General features: G+C 36.0%; 1 protein-coding gene across 8 annotated transcripts in view; it reads left to right on the top strand.

The window, feature by feature from the left end:
• GRB14 (growth factor receptor bound protein 14) overlaps nucleotides 1-17069 on the top strand; it is a 58639-nt gene extending 41570 nt beyond the window's left edge. For 3 of the 8 annotated variants that reach the window (XM_039555238.1, XM_019290421.3, XM_019290417.3), the window contains 9 exons: nucleotides 4502-4639; nucleotides 5684-5794; nucleotides 5984-6079; nucleotides 6648-6728; nucleotides 9055-9171; nucleotides 9287-9344; nucleotides 9440-9527; nucleotides 12316-12409; nucleotides 16371-17069. In XM_039555238.1, the coding sequence (XP_039411172.1) occupies nucleotides 4502-4639; nucleotides 5684-5794; nucleotides 5984-6079; nucleotides 6648-6728; nucleotides 9055-9171; nucleotides 9287-9344; nucleotides 9440-9527; nucleotides 12316-12409; nucleotides 16371-16517 (930 nt within the window). In that variant the 3' untranslated portion in view covers nucleotides 16518-17069. Of the gene's footprint in view, nucleotides 1-4501; nucleotides 4640-5683; nucleotides 5795-5983; nucleotides 6080-6647; nucleotides 6729-9054; nucleotides 9172-9286; nucleotides 9345-9439; nucleotides 9528-12315 lie in introns of all 8 variants that reach the window. The other 5 variants (XR_005602357.1, XR_005602358.1, XR_005602356.1 and 2 more) reach the window with 5 other exon arrangements.
• Nucleotides 17070-17213: the final 144 nt, after the last annotated feature.

Below are 17213 nucleotides of genomic sequence, written 5' to 3'. Positions count from 1 at the left end.
AAAAGAAACATAGAAATTGCAACTTTAAAAATCTGTACTATAAGGTCTGCCTTAGCATCCACCAGTAAATGAAAATAATTTTAAATAACTAATTCTCAAAGCATTCCTACATATTAAATAGTTATATCCTTGTGAAAGTGGGTGTTAATCAAGATGTTTAGATTATCCCAAATATAGTAAAAATTTTTGCAAATTAAATTTGACACACACTAGATTCTCTAAGTAAATTTACAAACCTAAATAAAATTTTTGCAATTTCAAAACTGCTGCAAGTCCAATGAAAATCGTTTCACTTTTGCCACCTACATAACACAAATTTTGCAGTCTAACGTAAACATTTAATTCAGAAAATTTTGTCCCCTATGTTAATAGAACTTTATATTTTTTGCTCACAAATGTAATTTAGTAGTTCAAAAAAGTAATAGACTTTTATAAGAGAACTGTTTGCCATATATTCTTGTGCAGAACTTCTTTAAGCCTATATTGTGAGATCTAGAATATATTCAAAGCTGGTAGGTAAGATTAAGAATCATTCTAAATGTATCTAGTTACTTCCCATTTTGGTAGCTTGAAAAACATGTTGCAAACTCTCCTCTGTTGCTATTTTGTATTGCACGGTATGTTTAGTTGTATTTCATCTAATAAAACTTAATAGGCACAAAGTAGAGAATACCTTGGTGGGTTGTTCAGCCATTGTGCACATTTCAGCAGAAGCGGTTGGGTAAATTGTTTACAGTGAGTCACTGTTTCCTTGGAAACTTTCATTAAGACAAGTTAATGGGCTTGCATTATTATTTGTGATGTGCTTGGTTAAGTATCAAAAGAGACCTTAGTTTGACAATTCAATGCTTACAAGTGATTAAAAAATCACTTCTGATACTTTTACATCCTTTCGTGGATTGAGCTGTAGGCAGGTAAAATGTTTTTCAGGTATGTTTTTCTTAACTCTCATTGAAAGTGGAAGAGTGAGTATTTTGGCTGATCATTTTGAATCAGAACATCTTTGTAGAACAGAGCCACAAGAACAAAGGAGAGGTTCATCCTAGCCATTTAGCATGTGCTAAGTAAAATTACTAGTCTGTGTATACCAAAGAGAGAGGTTTAATTGCTGCCATGAAGATCTTTAGCCTACAGAAGAAGTGTGTCACTGTATCGATCAGGGTGTAACTGCTTTGAGACACAGCGCTGTGTGTACATGGCTAATGGTAGGCAGTCTGGGTCATTTGGAACTTGCTTTAGGCTATTTTTGCAAATTGGATGTTTTAAAATATGTCAAAAAGGAACATCGTGTGAAAATTTTAAGATTATTGTTAAGAGCCAGGATTTCATTTCTTTAATCTCCCTGCTGTAGCAAGTCCCTCTTTCCCTAACCAGTTTCTCACCTGACTGCCATTCTGGGCTTCAGGCTGAAACAGACCTGCACTGAATTTCAGCCTCTTGTCAATCTCCTGGATGTTGTTTTAATCTCCCCATTGCCTTACTCTGTCTTCCGCTCTAGGTTTTGTTGGCCTCCCAGTCTTAACCTCTCAGGTGGACTGAAGTCTACAGGAGACAATATTGAGATTCAGAATCAATTCTTCACTAGAATTACTTGGTGCCCCCAAAATTTTTCAGCAGGTTCAGGGTAAAAATCCAGCTCATTCCTAGTAGTATTGGTCTGGATCATGGCTGTCATCACATCTTTGAAGAAATCAGTCATCAAATTCAACATGATTCACAAAGTCTTAGTATAATGATGGCTTCTTTAACTCCCCAAACCACTGTGTAAATGCTCAAGAAGCATCCACCTTAGCAGATGTCGTTTCTGCTACTGCAGCCATTCTTTCATTGAAAATGTTTAACATGTAGGCAAATAAGTTTTATAGTAAGGAATGCAGCTCTCAGTCTTTATTGCATTCAGTGACATCTAGGATTTCTGTGTTTTTCATTATTATTATATTCATCTGAGATAGTGCAATGTTTTTCCCATTCTGTTGTTTTTTCACTTTCTGATTGATTTCATTTGTTGTTTATTTGGTCGGGGGGGGGGGGTGCAACACAAGACTTTTATTTGCTTTGTTTCCCGTTCAGATTGGTTTTAAATGAGTTGGTTTACAGCTAATCAAATGGTAATCTAGTCCTTAGTGCTGTCTATATCACTATCTGCCAGACGTGGTGGCTTTTGACACCACTCTGCGTATCAGGATATGTATTTCACTGTGTGGGGAAGATGGTGCAAGTTTATTTCTGCATGTTGTGTGATCAGTAGTCCCTGTCTGCAGCACACTATCATTTAGCTCTCCCCTCTTCTTCCAGTATTAAGGATTTTTCTTATTTTTGTCCTATTATGATTAGTTCTTATCTGCATAAACAGGGATCCATTCCCTCTTATAACAAACTTGTATGTACCTTTATTAAAAAAAAACCCAACAAAACAAAAGAGCAATGAAAAACCCCTAACAAAAACCAACCTGAAACAAAAAACAGCCCAAGGAAATTTTCTTTTCTACTATCATTCATTTTTGGCATTTATTACAGACATTCAGTTCTCACTCTGAAATATTTTTACTGCTCATCCTTCTGACAGTTAATGGTTTTGACTACAGCTTGTTCATGTTCTATTTTCTCACTCAGTCCTCAGCTGTCTTATAGAGGAAAAGATGGATTTAAGATTGCCTTTTTCCTAGCATTACTGCTACTTTATTTTAATTGATAGCATGGGTACAACAGTGACTGTCGAAACTTAGCATTGTATTGCTCCTCCACTTTGGTCTGCTGAGTAAGAAAAGTGTTTTTCATGACAGCATTTCTGGTTTGAAGCTCTTATGGCAGAAATCCTGGGGAAGACACTTGTGCAGGCAGGAAGCCAACCACTCCTTTCAGCTTCAGCAGAGACATTAAAGCCTAAAGAGATGCTCTTTTGTTTTTGCATACATTGACTCGTTTAGATTTTCCTAAGGCTTTCATTTGACTTTGTTTCTGGATTTTATGCTTTTCCAGTTCAACCTTTATATTTCCCACCTGTAAACCTGTTAGTATGTGGCAAATGGGAAGATTAACAGCCAGAACATGTACCAAGACGAACCCATCTGCTTCAGTGTGGCTAAAATAGCTTAAACTGCATTTGCACACAGCTGTGTGCCAGCAGCACGTGTAGATAGATGTACCTAGGCTTACTGTAATTAAACTGTTCAGGTGAATAGCAGTGTAGCTGCTCATAATGCAGTGCTGGTGGTGGGCTGGGGCACTCCCCTGGCCTGTGGAACCTACTCGTGTTACTGCATTCACACCAGCTCAGGTTGGTCTGCAGGTGGTACAGTCATGCATCTCACTGCAAGGCAGGAAGATAATAAAAGTCAAAGAAACCTTGTGTATCTTGGTTGGACTGCATTATTTAGTGGCCAGAGAACTCGGTGTGCTTCCAAAATCACGTTCACTTTTTCATTCTGCTGGAATCTAGTACTGGCCAGTCCATCTCTTGCCTTGTAATCTGTTGTTTCACTCCTCAAATAAGATTTTCTGGAAATGGCGGTGGATAGGAGGAAAATTCAGCAATGAAAACTGCAGATATTGACCAGAAAATCCTTTGTTCCATACCTCTTTATAAGACTTGACAGAATTTATGATACCACAGACCAGTCCTGAGGGAAGGTTCCTCAAAGAGCTCAGTAATAACAGATTCCTTTGCATATATGGAAATAGAAGAATTCGGGATTAATATGTGTAGAGTCATAGTTCTGAGTAGTGTTATTGGAAGAACAGTGATAAAAATGAATGCATTACATGGAATGAGAATAAAGTTAATAACATGGTTGCTCACTTTTAGTGGTACTTTTGCAGACTGAGTAGAACTGTCTAAGCCTCAGCAAGGTAAAAGCTCTGTTGCCCTCTGGCAGTGTCTGATGAAATGGCTGAAGAGAAGCCACTGGATGTCTTGGGTAGAGGCAGGAGCTGTCTTGAGGACTGGCCCAGTCTCTCTGGTTTTGGCTCTACTAAAGCTCCTACTTAAGCACCTTTCATGTGCAGAGACCTTTATTCCCTCCTTTTATGCTAATATCTGCCTGACCTGCATGGTTTTGTAATTCAGAGTTTGTGGTTTGCTGAGTTAATTTTAACTCAGATCAGTTCTTTTCTCTGGTTTGTAACATGGTGGGTGAGGGGAGGGATGTAATTTTTTTCTTCTGTTGTTAGCACTGATTAGCAGTTTTATATAAATAGGGTCTGAAGCATGGGATTCTTACACTGGTTTAGTTGCAGAAGTTCGCATATTGCAGAAGTAATGCTCTCATTTCAAACCATATGGTTCCATATAAATATGTAACTTGCTTAGCATACCTTGGAGTTGTGTAACATTCTACATGCCTTAAATCAGAGGTACTGTTAATGGGATTAGATGCAATCATAACTGAATTACTGTGGTGTGATAGTGTATTTAGGAGTTATTCCCCTTAGCCCTGAGTATGTTAATGAAACACAAAGCTGGTTTCAGAGGAAAAGAAAAATGTTTGATTCTTTCTTTCAGATGTTCGTAAGCTCCAGTACATATCCTGAGATTCATGGTTATTTGTATGCAAAGGAGCAGGGAAAAAAATCATGGAAAAAACTGTACTTTCTCTTGAGAAGATCTGGCCTTTATTTTTCCACTAAAGGTACATCTAAGGTAAGGGAGGAAAACAAAAAAGAGAGAGCAAGAATTGTGAAGTGAGAGCAAATATGGATGTATTTATCATTTGCTGTAATAATAACAACCAAAATTTATAACCAAATAATTAAACTTGTAGTGATAAAAAAAAAAAAATCTAGCTATTATAGATAAAATCTAGAGAGATATGGATATACAAAACTGGGAAGGTGTTGTCTTAGAAACTGTAGTTTCTTTTTGCCTGGTAAGTTTGGTTCATTCTGGTTGATATTTCTCATAACAGAGTACCCTGTTAAAATAAATTTTCAAATACTAGTTAAATTTCTGAAGTATAAGTAGATGTTCTGAAAAATGGATATAGTAATGAATTATATAAAATAAGAATTTTTACAGGATAACTTTAGGAATTCTCAAAATTTGTCACTGGACAGTTTTTCATTTTACTAGTTCAAATTTTTAATGGTGGTAATTTAAGCTTTATCATATTAAACATTGGAGTTGAGAAACCTTTTACATAAACTACTTAAACCAACGTTTATTGTTGTTTTGGATTTTCTGTGATTACCTGCCAAAGTTTGCATTGAGCTGGTTTTTATCCTTAGGCAAATTTCTTTTGTTTGCTTCCTTGGCATAATTAAGCTTAGCTGGTAGAGATAATGGTTAGAAGTGGTACTGAGTAATAATTATAACAGTATGTTGTTTTTCAGATTATGAAAGTTTAGTTTGTTTTGATGTTTGAAATGCATACTGCTCTCAAAACTTGTCTCCTCTAATTTTATTATTGCTTGAATCTAGTGGAAGTTTTCCCAGAAATTATATAACTTGTAGTTTGGGGTTTTTTCCTCTCTAGAAGAATAAACGTTTTAACTAATTTGATTTTTTTTCCCTCTGCATTATGAAATGAATATTGAGTTGCCTCTTTTTAGATTTCATGATGTCATGGTTAAAACTGCAGTTTATAAAACTGTATTTTGGAACAGGATAACTGTAACCTTCCAAGTTTCTTATTTGGAGAGGCTGGTTAAAAGTAGTCTAACTGTATTACATTGCTTTTCTTTTTAGGAGCCAAGGCATCTGCAGTTTTTCTGTGAATTCAGCAATAGTGATATGTACATGTCTTTAACAGGCAAAAAGATTTCTGGAGCACCAACAAACTATGGATTCTGCTTTAAGGTACAAGCTTATTATTCTGATACATATTAAAGCAAGCCACAGTTTTTAGGTAAGCTTAAGTTTCTTTAAGGCTTTGAAAGCAATATTCAGCTGTCTATTATAAAATAGGAGAATTAGTGGCTTTTATTTCAACAGGTATTATCTTCAAGATATGCTTTAATGCTAAAAAAATGTGCTGTGGCCTTCTAGCCTAACAAATCAGGAGGAAGCAGAGACCTGAAACAGCTCTGTGCAGATGATGAACAAAGTAGGACCTGTTGGATGACAGCAATTAGGTTACTCAAGGTAATTTTTCTGTGTGGAGTTAACTTCTTGCTTAAGTGTGGTATGTGATATTTTGATGCTGTGAGTAGAGAAGTAACATAATTTTTAGGTTCCCATGCAATAGCAATATCAATTTTTTACTTTGAAAGCTTGTTTTTTTCATCCCAACAAGTAGAGAGAGACCAAATTTCTGGAATCATTTTAGGGGAGGCAATGATGCCTCAGTCCTGAAAATTCTTAACATTAAGCATATGCTTCTGTGTAACCATGTTGAATTCAGTGAGATTGCTGAGTACTGTTGAACAAAGCGACAAGAATACACAAGAATGGAACTTTAATGTTTTTAAAATGTGACTGTTTGTGACAAAATAGGAACGGGCCAGTTAATATATTAAATGGGTAGTATTTAATGCACAAGTGTACATTTATAAAGGCAGCGGCAACAATGATGATGTACATTTCCTTAGCTTTTGTCCCTGGTTTTTAATGGTAAAGTAAAGCCTGTGCTATCTTTTACATCTGAAAAAAAAACCTTACTTGGCTTAGGTTTGTAATTTAAAATGCTAACCATGTTATTTTCTGGTTTTAGTATGGGATGCAGCTCTATCAGAATTACATGCAACCATATCAAGGTAGAAGTGGCTGCAGCCCTTTGAATATAACACCTATGGTATGTGCCACAGTAGCTCCATGAATAAATACATGTTTCTGCTGTTGTGCTCTTTTCAAGTAACTTGTGTCAGTTATACTACTGACCTGCTCCTTCAAAACCTTGCATGTGCGAACGCTTGCCAAAATATTTAGGGCTGCCAGGGCTGACTAGAGAGCTAATTAATTAATTTTCTTACTTAGAACAAACCAGTTAAAAGGCTCTTCCCTTAGTAAAGTCTTCAGTATTTTGGGAGTTCATTGGCTTATTACTGTTGAATGGAAAGAAGATTTTGAAAACAAAGCAGCAGAACTGTAAATGCATTAAAAGAGAAGCAAAGTGTTTAAGGTTACACATGCTGATGAATAAGAAGGTTGTAACAAATCCTTTTCAGTATACTTCCTCTTTTAATTTTTAAAAAAATATAAAATATTTACTTGAGATGAATTTCAGCTGGTGTAATACTGACTGGACTTCAGAGGAAGACCATAATTTGGCAGATAGTCTGCCCTGTTTTGGAGAAAAAACAGCCTGTACTAGATACTGTGTCCATTTTCTAAGTCAGATAGTTGGGATTGGGTGAGGTTGTCCTTTTCTTAGTATCTTATGTTATCCCAGCTCTTCATGAGTCATTTGATTTCAGACTTTTTCGTGGATGATTTATATCCATTTTGTGGTTTTTGTTGGCTAAATTGGATAAAAATTACTTGTTGCCGAGATCTGTGACAGTGATTTTATGGTGGATTTTTTTAGCTTTTATTATAGTTCTTGCTGATAGAATGCCTAAGAAATGCATTTGCTATCACAGGTATTCAACAAAGGTAGTTTTCAGTGACCTTGCTAATAACCATGTCTTATTAAGCATGTGCTTAATACGCTGCCCATGTCTTTAGTTTGTGTCATGTGAAGCTACTGCAATAGCCAGCAGCTGCTCTTATGATGGATCTGGGAGCCATCACTGATTCTCTCCTCTTTCACTGTTGTGTGCATTTTAGCTCCCATAGCTTCTAACAGGCAGAATCTATACCTACTGCTAACTGTGGCACTGTTTTTCTACTTGTGTATAGTTCATGAGTTAAGCAGCAAATTGAATAATCTGGGGATTAAGTGCACATGCTAATGAACATACTTCATAAGGAAGCTGCTTCCACATTTCACATTCCTTAATTTCTCAACCATGTCAGCTACAAAGAGTTCCCTCCATTCTGCTAGAGGCAAACATTTGCTCTTATTTTGCCCTTGTTTTTTTACTTTTGCAAAGTTCTGTACAGGTTACAGTTACTCAGATAGACCTAAGTCAAGTGAACTACAGTATTGCTGTCTTCCATTTCTAGTTACATCCATGCTTGTAACCAAGCAAGAACAAAACAGAGCTGCTCTGGTTTTGGACTGGGAAGCTTTGCTAACCCTACAGAAATCTGGGCCTCTTGTGTCCAGATGTTGCTTTAATTTATGGAGTGCTAGAATGCTCTTTTATTTATTAGATATTCCAGTGCCTGCCAACATTTGAGCCATTGCAATCTTTATACAACCTGATTTTGTAAACCTTGGTTTCTGAGAAACATTTTGGTGATTTTTAGGACTGTTTTGTCAAACTTCAGTGTTCTTATTCAGTTGTTACAAATTTGATCTTCACTGAGAGAAAAAAACCCAAGCTTTTTTTATAACAGACTGTGCCAGTTTGGACAAATTTGGAAATATATCCTCTGAGAGAGGGCAGGTTACAACCAGCCCTCCCCCACCAGGTTCGGGAAAAAATAGACCCCAAGTCACCCCAAGACACAGATGCTGCTGTTATTGAGTCTGTGATTAGAGTTAGAAGGGATGTATTAAAATAGAAGTTACACTCCATAAAAATTGCTGTTTTCAATGCTTAAATATGGTAAACTGAATGGAAGTTTATATAGCAAATAAATAAATTTGACATATTTCTAATGAAATATTTTGAATATTTTTTCATTTGATCATTATATATAATAATTTTGTATTTTACCTTTTTTTCCCTGTTACTTGGACATCTTAATAACAGTTTCCTGACTTGTTTTGACATGCAGAGGGCTAGTTATAGTTAAAAATATAAATACAGTTTATGGTAAGGTGATGTATTTATCATCCCTTGCAGTAATGCAAAAAGATGATCTGTCCTGCCAGACTGTAAAATTGAGCTTTGCAGCAGCATACTGGAATTACAAATGCTCCCTAGGGTACAACGAGTTTGGCTCTGATGGGAAACACTGCCAATACTTGAAATATCACTTACAAAACATAATGTTTTCTCAGAAGCTCGCTATTAAATGATGAATCTTATAAAAAATGAGAAAACTAAATTTATTTTTCTTTGTTGCAGAGAAGCATTTCAGAAAATTCTTTAGTAGCAATGGATTTCTCAGGACACAGAAGCAGAATTATAGAAAATCCAACAGAAGCCCTGTCAGTTGCAGTTGAAGAAGGATTAGCATGGCGGGTATAAACACTTTTGATTTATCAGAATAGTATTTTCTGGTTTGGAGGTTTGGTTTTTTGTTTTTTTTTTTAACAAAAGAGCTTTGAAGTCATGTTTTTGCTTCTTTCTCATGCAGAGGAGAGGGTGTCTCCGACTCAACTCACATGGTAGTCCTATTGCCATGTCTAACATGGGTATGTGTGAGTTAATTCCTTGCCAGAGAAACGCAGTAACTGGTTCTTTCAATAAAGGGAAAGTGTTTTTTCACTGATTTTTTTTTTTTCTACAGCTATACACAGATCTCAGTCATGGTTTCATCATAAAATCTCTAGAGAAGAGGCTCAGAGACTTATTTTGCAGCATGGACTTGTAGATGGGTAAGTTAATTCTTTGCATAGCTTCTCTGAGACATGTTTCTAACCAACAACTATTTTCATGTGCCTGTTATTGTGGGGAGGTGAAGGCAGGAGGAGTTTGCACTTTCCTAATAGGAATAAAAGTTCGTTTATATAGGGCTATCTGGGGATCAGTTGGTTCCTATTTTGTATCATTTGGAAGCAATGAAGTGGTGATCTAAGACTTTGATTCTGTCACTGACCAATTACTTATGTCTGTTCAGAGCCAAGCACTTGAGCTGTGTCTTTGCACAGTATTCTCTGGGAACTGTCAACCTTGGCACCACTGTCTTTTGTATCTCAATTAGTGATGAAAGAATAAAAGGAAGTCTGAAAAAAATTATTCTAAGATAATGTGCTGGGACAGACATTGGAAAAAAATATGCTCTTTTCTCATGAATTGACTAAAAATTGTGTCATCCTTTAATAGTAAACAGTAAGTGTTAGGATAAGTCTTTAAATTTTAAAATATTTCATTTAAATATTAATTAAAAATGCCAAAGCAAGTAGGTATTTTATGTTCAAATCCTCCTGCTTTTCATTTCTGCATTTTTATCTTTAGTCCTGTATTAAATGTAAGCTTGGGCCTCCTTCATTCAATGAGTAATTCCATAAAAATCTCAGTTTCTTTGAGTCTGTTTCCAGTTAGATACCTGGAACATCAGATTCCTGGTTGGATTCCTTCAGTTTTATATTTTTTAGATAAAGTATGTTGTAGTACTGTTTTCTACATCTACAGAAAGGGCTCCAGGAAAAAAAAAAGTGAAGGGGAGGAAAGAGAGACAAGCCCAGTCATAATCAGCACAAGGATGGTTAATTGGACTTCCACTTTTGTGAAAAAAGAGCATTACCAAAAGGCCCATGAAAAAGTGCAACTGGTGATTCAGAGAATTTTATGAGGGAGAAGTTGACTGGAGTCATCCAGCATGTCTAAAAAGCTCCTTCCAGCTAACATTTCTGAGATTATGTGAACTACAACCCTTTCTTCATAATAAAGCTTTTAAAGGTTCTTTGACAGCTAAAGTAGGTCTATTGTGATTATGTTAGAAAAGAATAAAGGTCTTTTTATCTGAGGGAGAAGAAACGTTGCTTATATGTGTGATAAAACAAGGAAAAAAGTAAGAAAATGTACTTTAAAAGAACTAATGAATGGGAACATAAATCCTCATCAAAGTGATTACACTGTGTATCCTTTAATGTGGATCCTAGTAATTGGGTGTAGAGACCCCATTTTGAATATTTGCAAAGTGGCACATTTTTACAGTGTCATTTTTCTGAATAAAATGAAGCGCCAGTCATTAATGACAAATACATAAAATACTGAATTAATGCACAGGATCTATGGGATCTGTGGTAACTGCTGTGAAGAGTCGCGTTCGTGTCCCGGGGAGGGTGAGAGCCCACTAGGTGGTGGGAGCGAGCCGGTTTGAGCAGAGCCCGCGCTGCCGGCGCTCCGACTGTCCCTGCCCGTGCCGAACGCTGAGCTGGCAGCAGCCCTCGGGAGTGACTGCGTTAGTAACGGGGCTCTAACTAGACTGCACAGGGATGGTAATGATTATATGGACTCCAAATGTCTTAATTCCAGATAGCTTCTTCGTAAAAGTAGAACTCTTAAAAACTTTAAGAATGAAATTAGTATTTTGAATCTATGCCGGTAGTCAGTGAAAATCCACTGCAAACCTTTGGCTGTTTTTTTTTATCCCTCTTGAAATTCTTTCTTTTCATGTAGTAGCTGGGCTCTCATTTCTGGTGTGTGGTGGGGCAAACAGTTACGATTAGGTGGTCACTAATGCTTGCTTGATTGATACCTGCAAGTCCATTTTGCCCATTCCCTTTGTGTCCTGAAAGAGGAGCATGCTTGCCTATGGCTGTCCCTCCATTTCCCTTGTTTGGTACATTGGTCAGCTATATCTGTTCCACACCTGCACAGTACAAGTGGTTCGGACTCTCTCCACTGCAAATCTATCAATCAGGTTCTTCCCTGTCCTCCAAAATGTTCTCTGCCAGTATTCCAAATCAGGTGATTCAATGCAAAGTGTCTCATGCTGGTAATCATTCTTTGCTTGTACCAAATTATTCTACCAGGACTATGGCAAAAAAAAAAAAAAAAGTTATGTTCGTCCACGTTCTGACTGGAATAATGTATCAGTGAATAAGTTGCAGTGGCACTGTTGGCCATTCAGTGTCATGATTTCAATAATGATTCCATAAAGCAAGCAGTGTATAGCTCTGTCTTGTTGGGAATTTTGCTACTGTGCAGAAATGAGAGTGCATTTATGAGGATTGGCCAGATGTGAAAAACATTCTGTGTGTCTTGCATTACCTGTTCTGTCAAATTCCTGTTTAACTACCTTTTGATTTTTGTGATTTATATGTTGCTTGTGATATAATGCTTGTGATTTAGAAAACTCAAGTTTTCTCAAGTCAGAGTCCAAAGAAAAATTTTGTTCAAAGCACAAACTTTGAGGGTGCTTTTCTGTCTGAAGAGATGTATTGTAATTCTATGCAGTGTAAAAACCAACGCCTACAGTGTCATTTATTCTGAGAATGCATGTTTTTCACATAATAGACAAGGTGAAGAAGAATTTAAGAGTAAGTATTCCCAGTGACATATTTGCAAAGAAATACTGATTAAAAGCCTAACTTACGTAATTGATATTATTTACGCTTTTCACTAGTACTTACTGTAACAAATTTAGAACAGTTTTAACTGGATATTTACAAAAGGATTTCAAATGATCTTACTTTGAAATTTTTCAATCTCTTCTAGGGTATTCCTGGTACGTGATAGCCAAAGTAACCCCAAAACATTTGTATTGTCACTGAGTCATGGATTAAAAATAAAACATTTTCAAATTGTACCAGTAAGTAAGTTTTTTCAGTTTACAAATGGAGTTGTAAAACCAAACAATTGAATAACTGTGATAGAATATTGATGGATTTTTTCTTCTTTTGCTGTTTTGTAGAAGAGGTAAACATCATACCTGTATCATAAATACCAAATATTACTAAATATAATTAGTATTCTTTAGCAGACTTGAATATTTTTGAGCTTTGCTGTTTGATTTGTTCTAAAGCTTGACTAGTGTTATGAAATCCTAAAAAGTTTCTTGAAAAACTAAACAAATCTATTTCAACTGGAATAGAAGCAACCCTGATGACATGGAAATCGTGTATTAATAGAGTTCATGTTTCCTTTTAAATTTTCAGTATGTACACAACTCCTTAGTCATCTCTTTTGGACTATCTAAGATGTGTGTCCATATCTCACTGACTCTTCTGTTCAGGATAGTATCAATATTTGTAGTCAAACATATTTTGTTGACTTCTCTTCTTGTTACTGTGGTATAGTCATGTCCAGGTCTTCTTCAGGGGAACAAAACAAAAAAAATTCCTTATTTAGTCCAGCTGTTTTATAGGTAAGCTGAAATTTCCTAAGCTGAAATCATATTTCTGTTAATTTTTATTTAACATACTGTCCAGTTCTCCTGCCAGAATGGTCAGCCATCCCCATTGCTTCCACTCTCTCACGAGGTGGTTTATGTGGGTTTCTTTACATGCTGCTTCTCTTGAGATGAGAAACACTTGAGCATTTTGTGTTTTGGCCGCAGATACTTGACATAACTGAGCAGACCCAGAGCTTTTTCATCTCTCTTTACAAGAACCTTTCTTCCAGACCACATAATACTCTAGCCCTCCATGGATCTTCCTGCTGAAGTTTCTGGCAGATTCCACTGTTTCTCAGTAGAAATTAGTCAAGTGGCACTTTTTTTTCTGTTTTTGATCTGTTGATACCCTATGATCATTCACTAAATTTCTGTATGCCTTACCTAGGGCTTGTAGCTGATATCCTCCCCTAAAAAAAGTTCATGTAGAATAAAATGGAAGGAATTATTTGAGAGGATGAAAGAAGTGGATCAGTGTTAGCTAGAAGAACTGTCCAGGATTTTGTTGTGTTTAGGTACAGACAATGGAGGAGTCCTTCATCCAAAAGTGATAGCTATGCCCTGGATTCCATGGGGTCATCAACATATAATCCATGGTAAGAATCCCAGGTGTAAGATCTCTATGCATCTATTGACTGTAGTCGCTTCTAGTATTTACATTGGTATAACTGCTGTGTGGCTTAGAAAACCTTCTGAACTCCATACAAAGAGTGTATGGTTCTACTTTATTGGGATGTCCTTTAACTCTCAAATTTAAGAGACAATTTTCTTTCCCTATCAGGAAACAGACCCTCTCTTCTAACCACAGATGTAGCAGGAAGTTGTAGTTATCTTCAGTTTCCTCTGAAATGGATGATTCTCTTCTTCCCTTCAAAAGATTGTGCTAAAACCTTGTTCTCCTGTTGTGGGATCTTTGGAGGCTCTAGGAATTCTTTGTTTTGATATCATTGTCTATAGACTTGGGTCATATTTTCCATGCTGTTCATCGAGAAGACCTGTACCATTTCATTGTGAAACTTGACTTACTTGAAGGAAACATTTTTGAATTGTTTTTTAAGTAAAGCAATTTCTCCTATGCTAGTAACCAGAAAAAATAAATCTGTGATGAGAACAGCTTAATCCAGAGAGAGTATGTCAGCATGGAAGCTGTTTGTCCCACAAATATCCGCATATTTCAGTTCCTTTCTGTCAGTTTCTGGTTGCATTCAGTACCCTCATTCCATTCTCAATACCCTGACTTAAACATGCTGTTTTTGCTAGAACAGTGCTCTTTAAAGATTTCAGAAAATTGTTGTTTGAGGGAGGAAGGGCTTTAGTTCCAGTTGCTGCTGATCTAAATGTAGTGTTCATTTTCTAAGAAACAAGGCATTTTGTATTACTGTAGTAACTCCATAGCTTATTAGTTGGAGATCAAAAATTCTCTTTGAATTTCAAATTCTACTTTTCTTCTAAGCTCTTACTTGTTTCCAGCCATTGTGAAGGCAAACTTTCCTACAAAATGTAAATAAATAAATGTCATTTAGAAAGCAGTTTTACAGGTAAAAACAATTCAATCTCTAAATACATTATTTTTCTCTTGTATTTTAGGTTGCTTCATGTTATGCTGCACTTAAAAATGTCTCCTTTTAGATAGGGTGTGCACCGTGCTAGTTCATGCCTCACCCATGTTAACAGGTGCCTCATGTTAACACTGGTAACCTGTGCAACAGGTATTGCAGGTGGGTAGTAGGGAATTGATTGTAAAAAGTTCAAAAGGAAACCTTTGGGATACTTTTGGGATCCTGTACTGTGAAAATTGAAGAGCTTGTTAGTTTCAAGGTATTTTTCAGCCTTTATACTCTGAGCTGATGCAAGTTCACTTCAGTGTATTCTATCCTGAAATTTTGTCCATATGAAAGATGAAGAGTTGATACACAGTTCTGGGACTGTCTTTTTCTAATAAATGTTCTCTCATAACAGCCTTCTTGGCTTGCAGAAGGTGCTAGGTTCTTGGGCAACAGAACTTCGATGTGAGTTTTTACTTTGCAAAATATTGATAGCTTTAGAATTAGCAATCTGTCTGGTATTTATTTCAAGGTTTGGAATTAACTTGTTAGGAGGATAACAGACATTTGAATTGTTAACTCTCCTCGCCTGTGTTGGAAGGAAAATTGCATGCATAAAGGAAGTCCAATGAATGATAATCCATTTTCAGGTTCTTGGCTGGAGCACAGTAGTTTACACATTCACACATTGGTAATTCCTGAACTAGCAGTGTTTGACCTGGTTTGACCAAAATCTGAGAATAAAGAAATTACAAACTACTTCCAGACATGGTAGAAAGGGGTAGAATAACCAGGAGTCATAAGCAGTTCAACAGCTGTTTCAGATAAAACATCTTAATTACAGGTAAGACAGCTAATTATATCTTCTCCCTTCCTCTGTATTCAAGTAGGGTAGTTGCATCTTCCCCTAGCACACCATCTGCTACTCTGTGCTAGCCCTACTTCAGGATCCTCTGTTCACTACTTTTCCAATCTTATAAAGTATCTTTTTTCCCCTTTTCTTTTTAAAAATAGTTTAAATATGTTTTTTCACCCTATATTTACATGAATACCAATTAGTTACTATTTCACTAATCCTCTTGATATTAGACAAATCAGCAGTAGAGGAACTAAATCAAGAAATTATATAGTCAGCAGTGCAATACAAATTGTGCAAGAGCTAACATTCAGTAACTTAGAAGAGGGAAATACTGATTGCAAATTTTTAAGCATCTAAAAGTCAAAAGGAATGGTATCTATTGAAGTTTCTTCTTTCTCTTCTGTGTCTGTGCTAATATGAGTGTTTGGAGCTGCGGCAATTCTTCCTCCTGCAACCAAGACCATACTACTAGAGCAAGCATGTTACTCTTGTGATGGGCAGTGTCTTGTGTAGCTAATACCACCCAGCACACTGCTGCACTGGTGTGTAGCCTCATCACACCTTACAAAAGTGATAGAAAATCATGGAAGTGAGTGGAACAAAGGTTGAAATCCATGAGTAACTTCAAACTTGGTTGTTTCATGTCACCTCTGTAAGAACTCTGGGTTCATATTAACTCCATCTATAATTCCAAAGCAAAGGCATGGAGTAGTATTGTTAGTGCAGAAAGAGTATTCCTATACTGATTTAACTGTTCTTTCCTTTAAGGTGTGTACTTGAAGTCAAATAATACAAAAAAATGTTGTTCTGTTGTTTATTTTTTGTGTAAATGATCACTGTATTTTTCCTGCTCACGGTATTCATAAGATTATAATACATTGGTCTGTAAGGACACATGTCAAACACGTATTCCAGTCAGAAAGAAATACCATAGCAAAAGAGGATTTTACTGAATCTTGTTTTTCCATTTTTACAGTTGGAAGATGATGGGAAGCTGTTCTATACCCTTGATGATGGTCATACCAGATTTACTGATCTCATCCAGCTAGTGGAATTCTACCAACTTAATAAAGGAGTGCTGCCTTGCAAGTTAAAACACTATTGTGCGCGAATTGCTCTTTAACCAAAGCGTTTGTTGTTTCATCTGAGGGAGAGGAAGATACTAGTATACTTTTTCCCCTAAAGGAAATTTGTATAGCAAAAAGGGGGAAAAACCCCATTACATTGTAAAGATTCTATGTTTAAGCTGCAAAAAAAATTTATATTCTATGTAGATAAGAACTTTGCTTTGTGATTGTCACAGCAAAATTAACTTTATGGTTTTGAAAAACCATTCTTTCCAATGTAATTCTTTAGTGTTGTCTTGGACTTTCTGGGTTTTATTTTCAACTGAAAACACCTTTGAAAAATATTGTGTAACTCCTACAAAAATATAACTGAAAGAAGGTCTTTGTTCTTAGGTTTAAAATTAACTTTTTTCTCTATGAATGGTTCTCATAACTTCTGTTCATCACATAAAAGAATAACATTTACTGTGGCAAGGATAAGAAGCTGAACTGCACATTTTATTTGTAAATAAAATGAATAAATATTTTGCACTATATTTTTGAATGCTACTTTGAGGATTATCATATCCAAAAAGTGAAAAATCATTAAAACCACTTATAACTGCTCAGTTGTATTGAGTTGTGCTGTTCTTGTTGTAATATTTTAAAGGATTTTCTCCTCTAATCTAATGACTAAATCTACATCTTTATACAGAGCTGGACTGTCACTTACTTGGCTGTGAAATGTATAAACATGCATAAATTATTATGTA

This window comes from Corvus cornix, chromosome 7 (assembly GCF_000738735.6).
Source record: "Corvus cornix cornix isolate S_Up_H32 chromosome 7, ASM73873v5, whole genome shotgun sequence".
In the NCBI taxonomy this organism is placed as follows: domain Eukaryota; kingdom Metazoa; phylum Chordata; class Aves; order Passeriformes; family Corvidae; genus Corvus; species Corvus cornix.
Note: the sequence above shows the minus strand (reverse complement) of the source record. Positions and strands in the feature narration are given on the sequence as shown.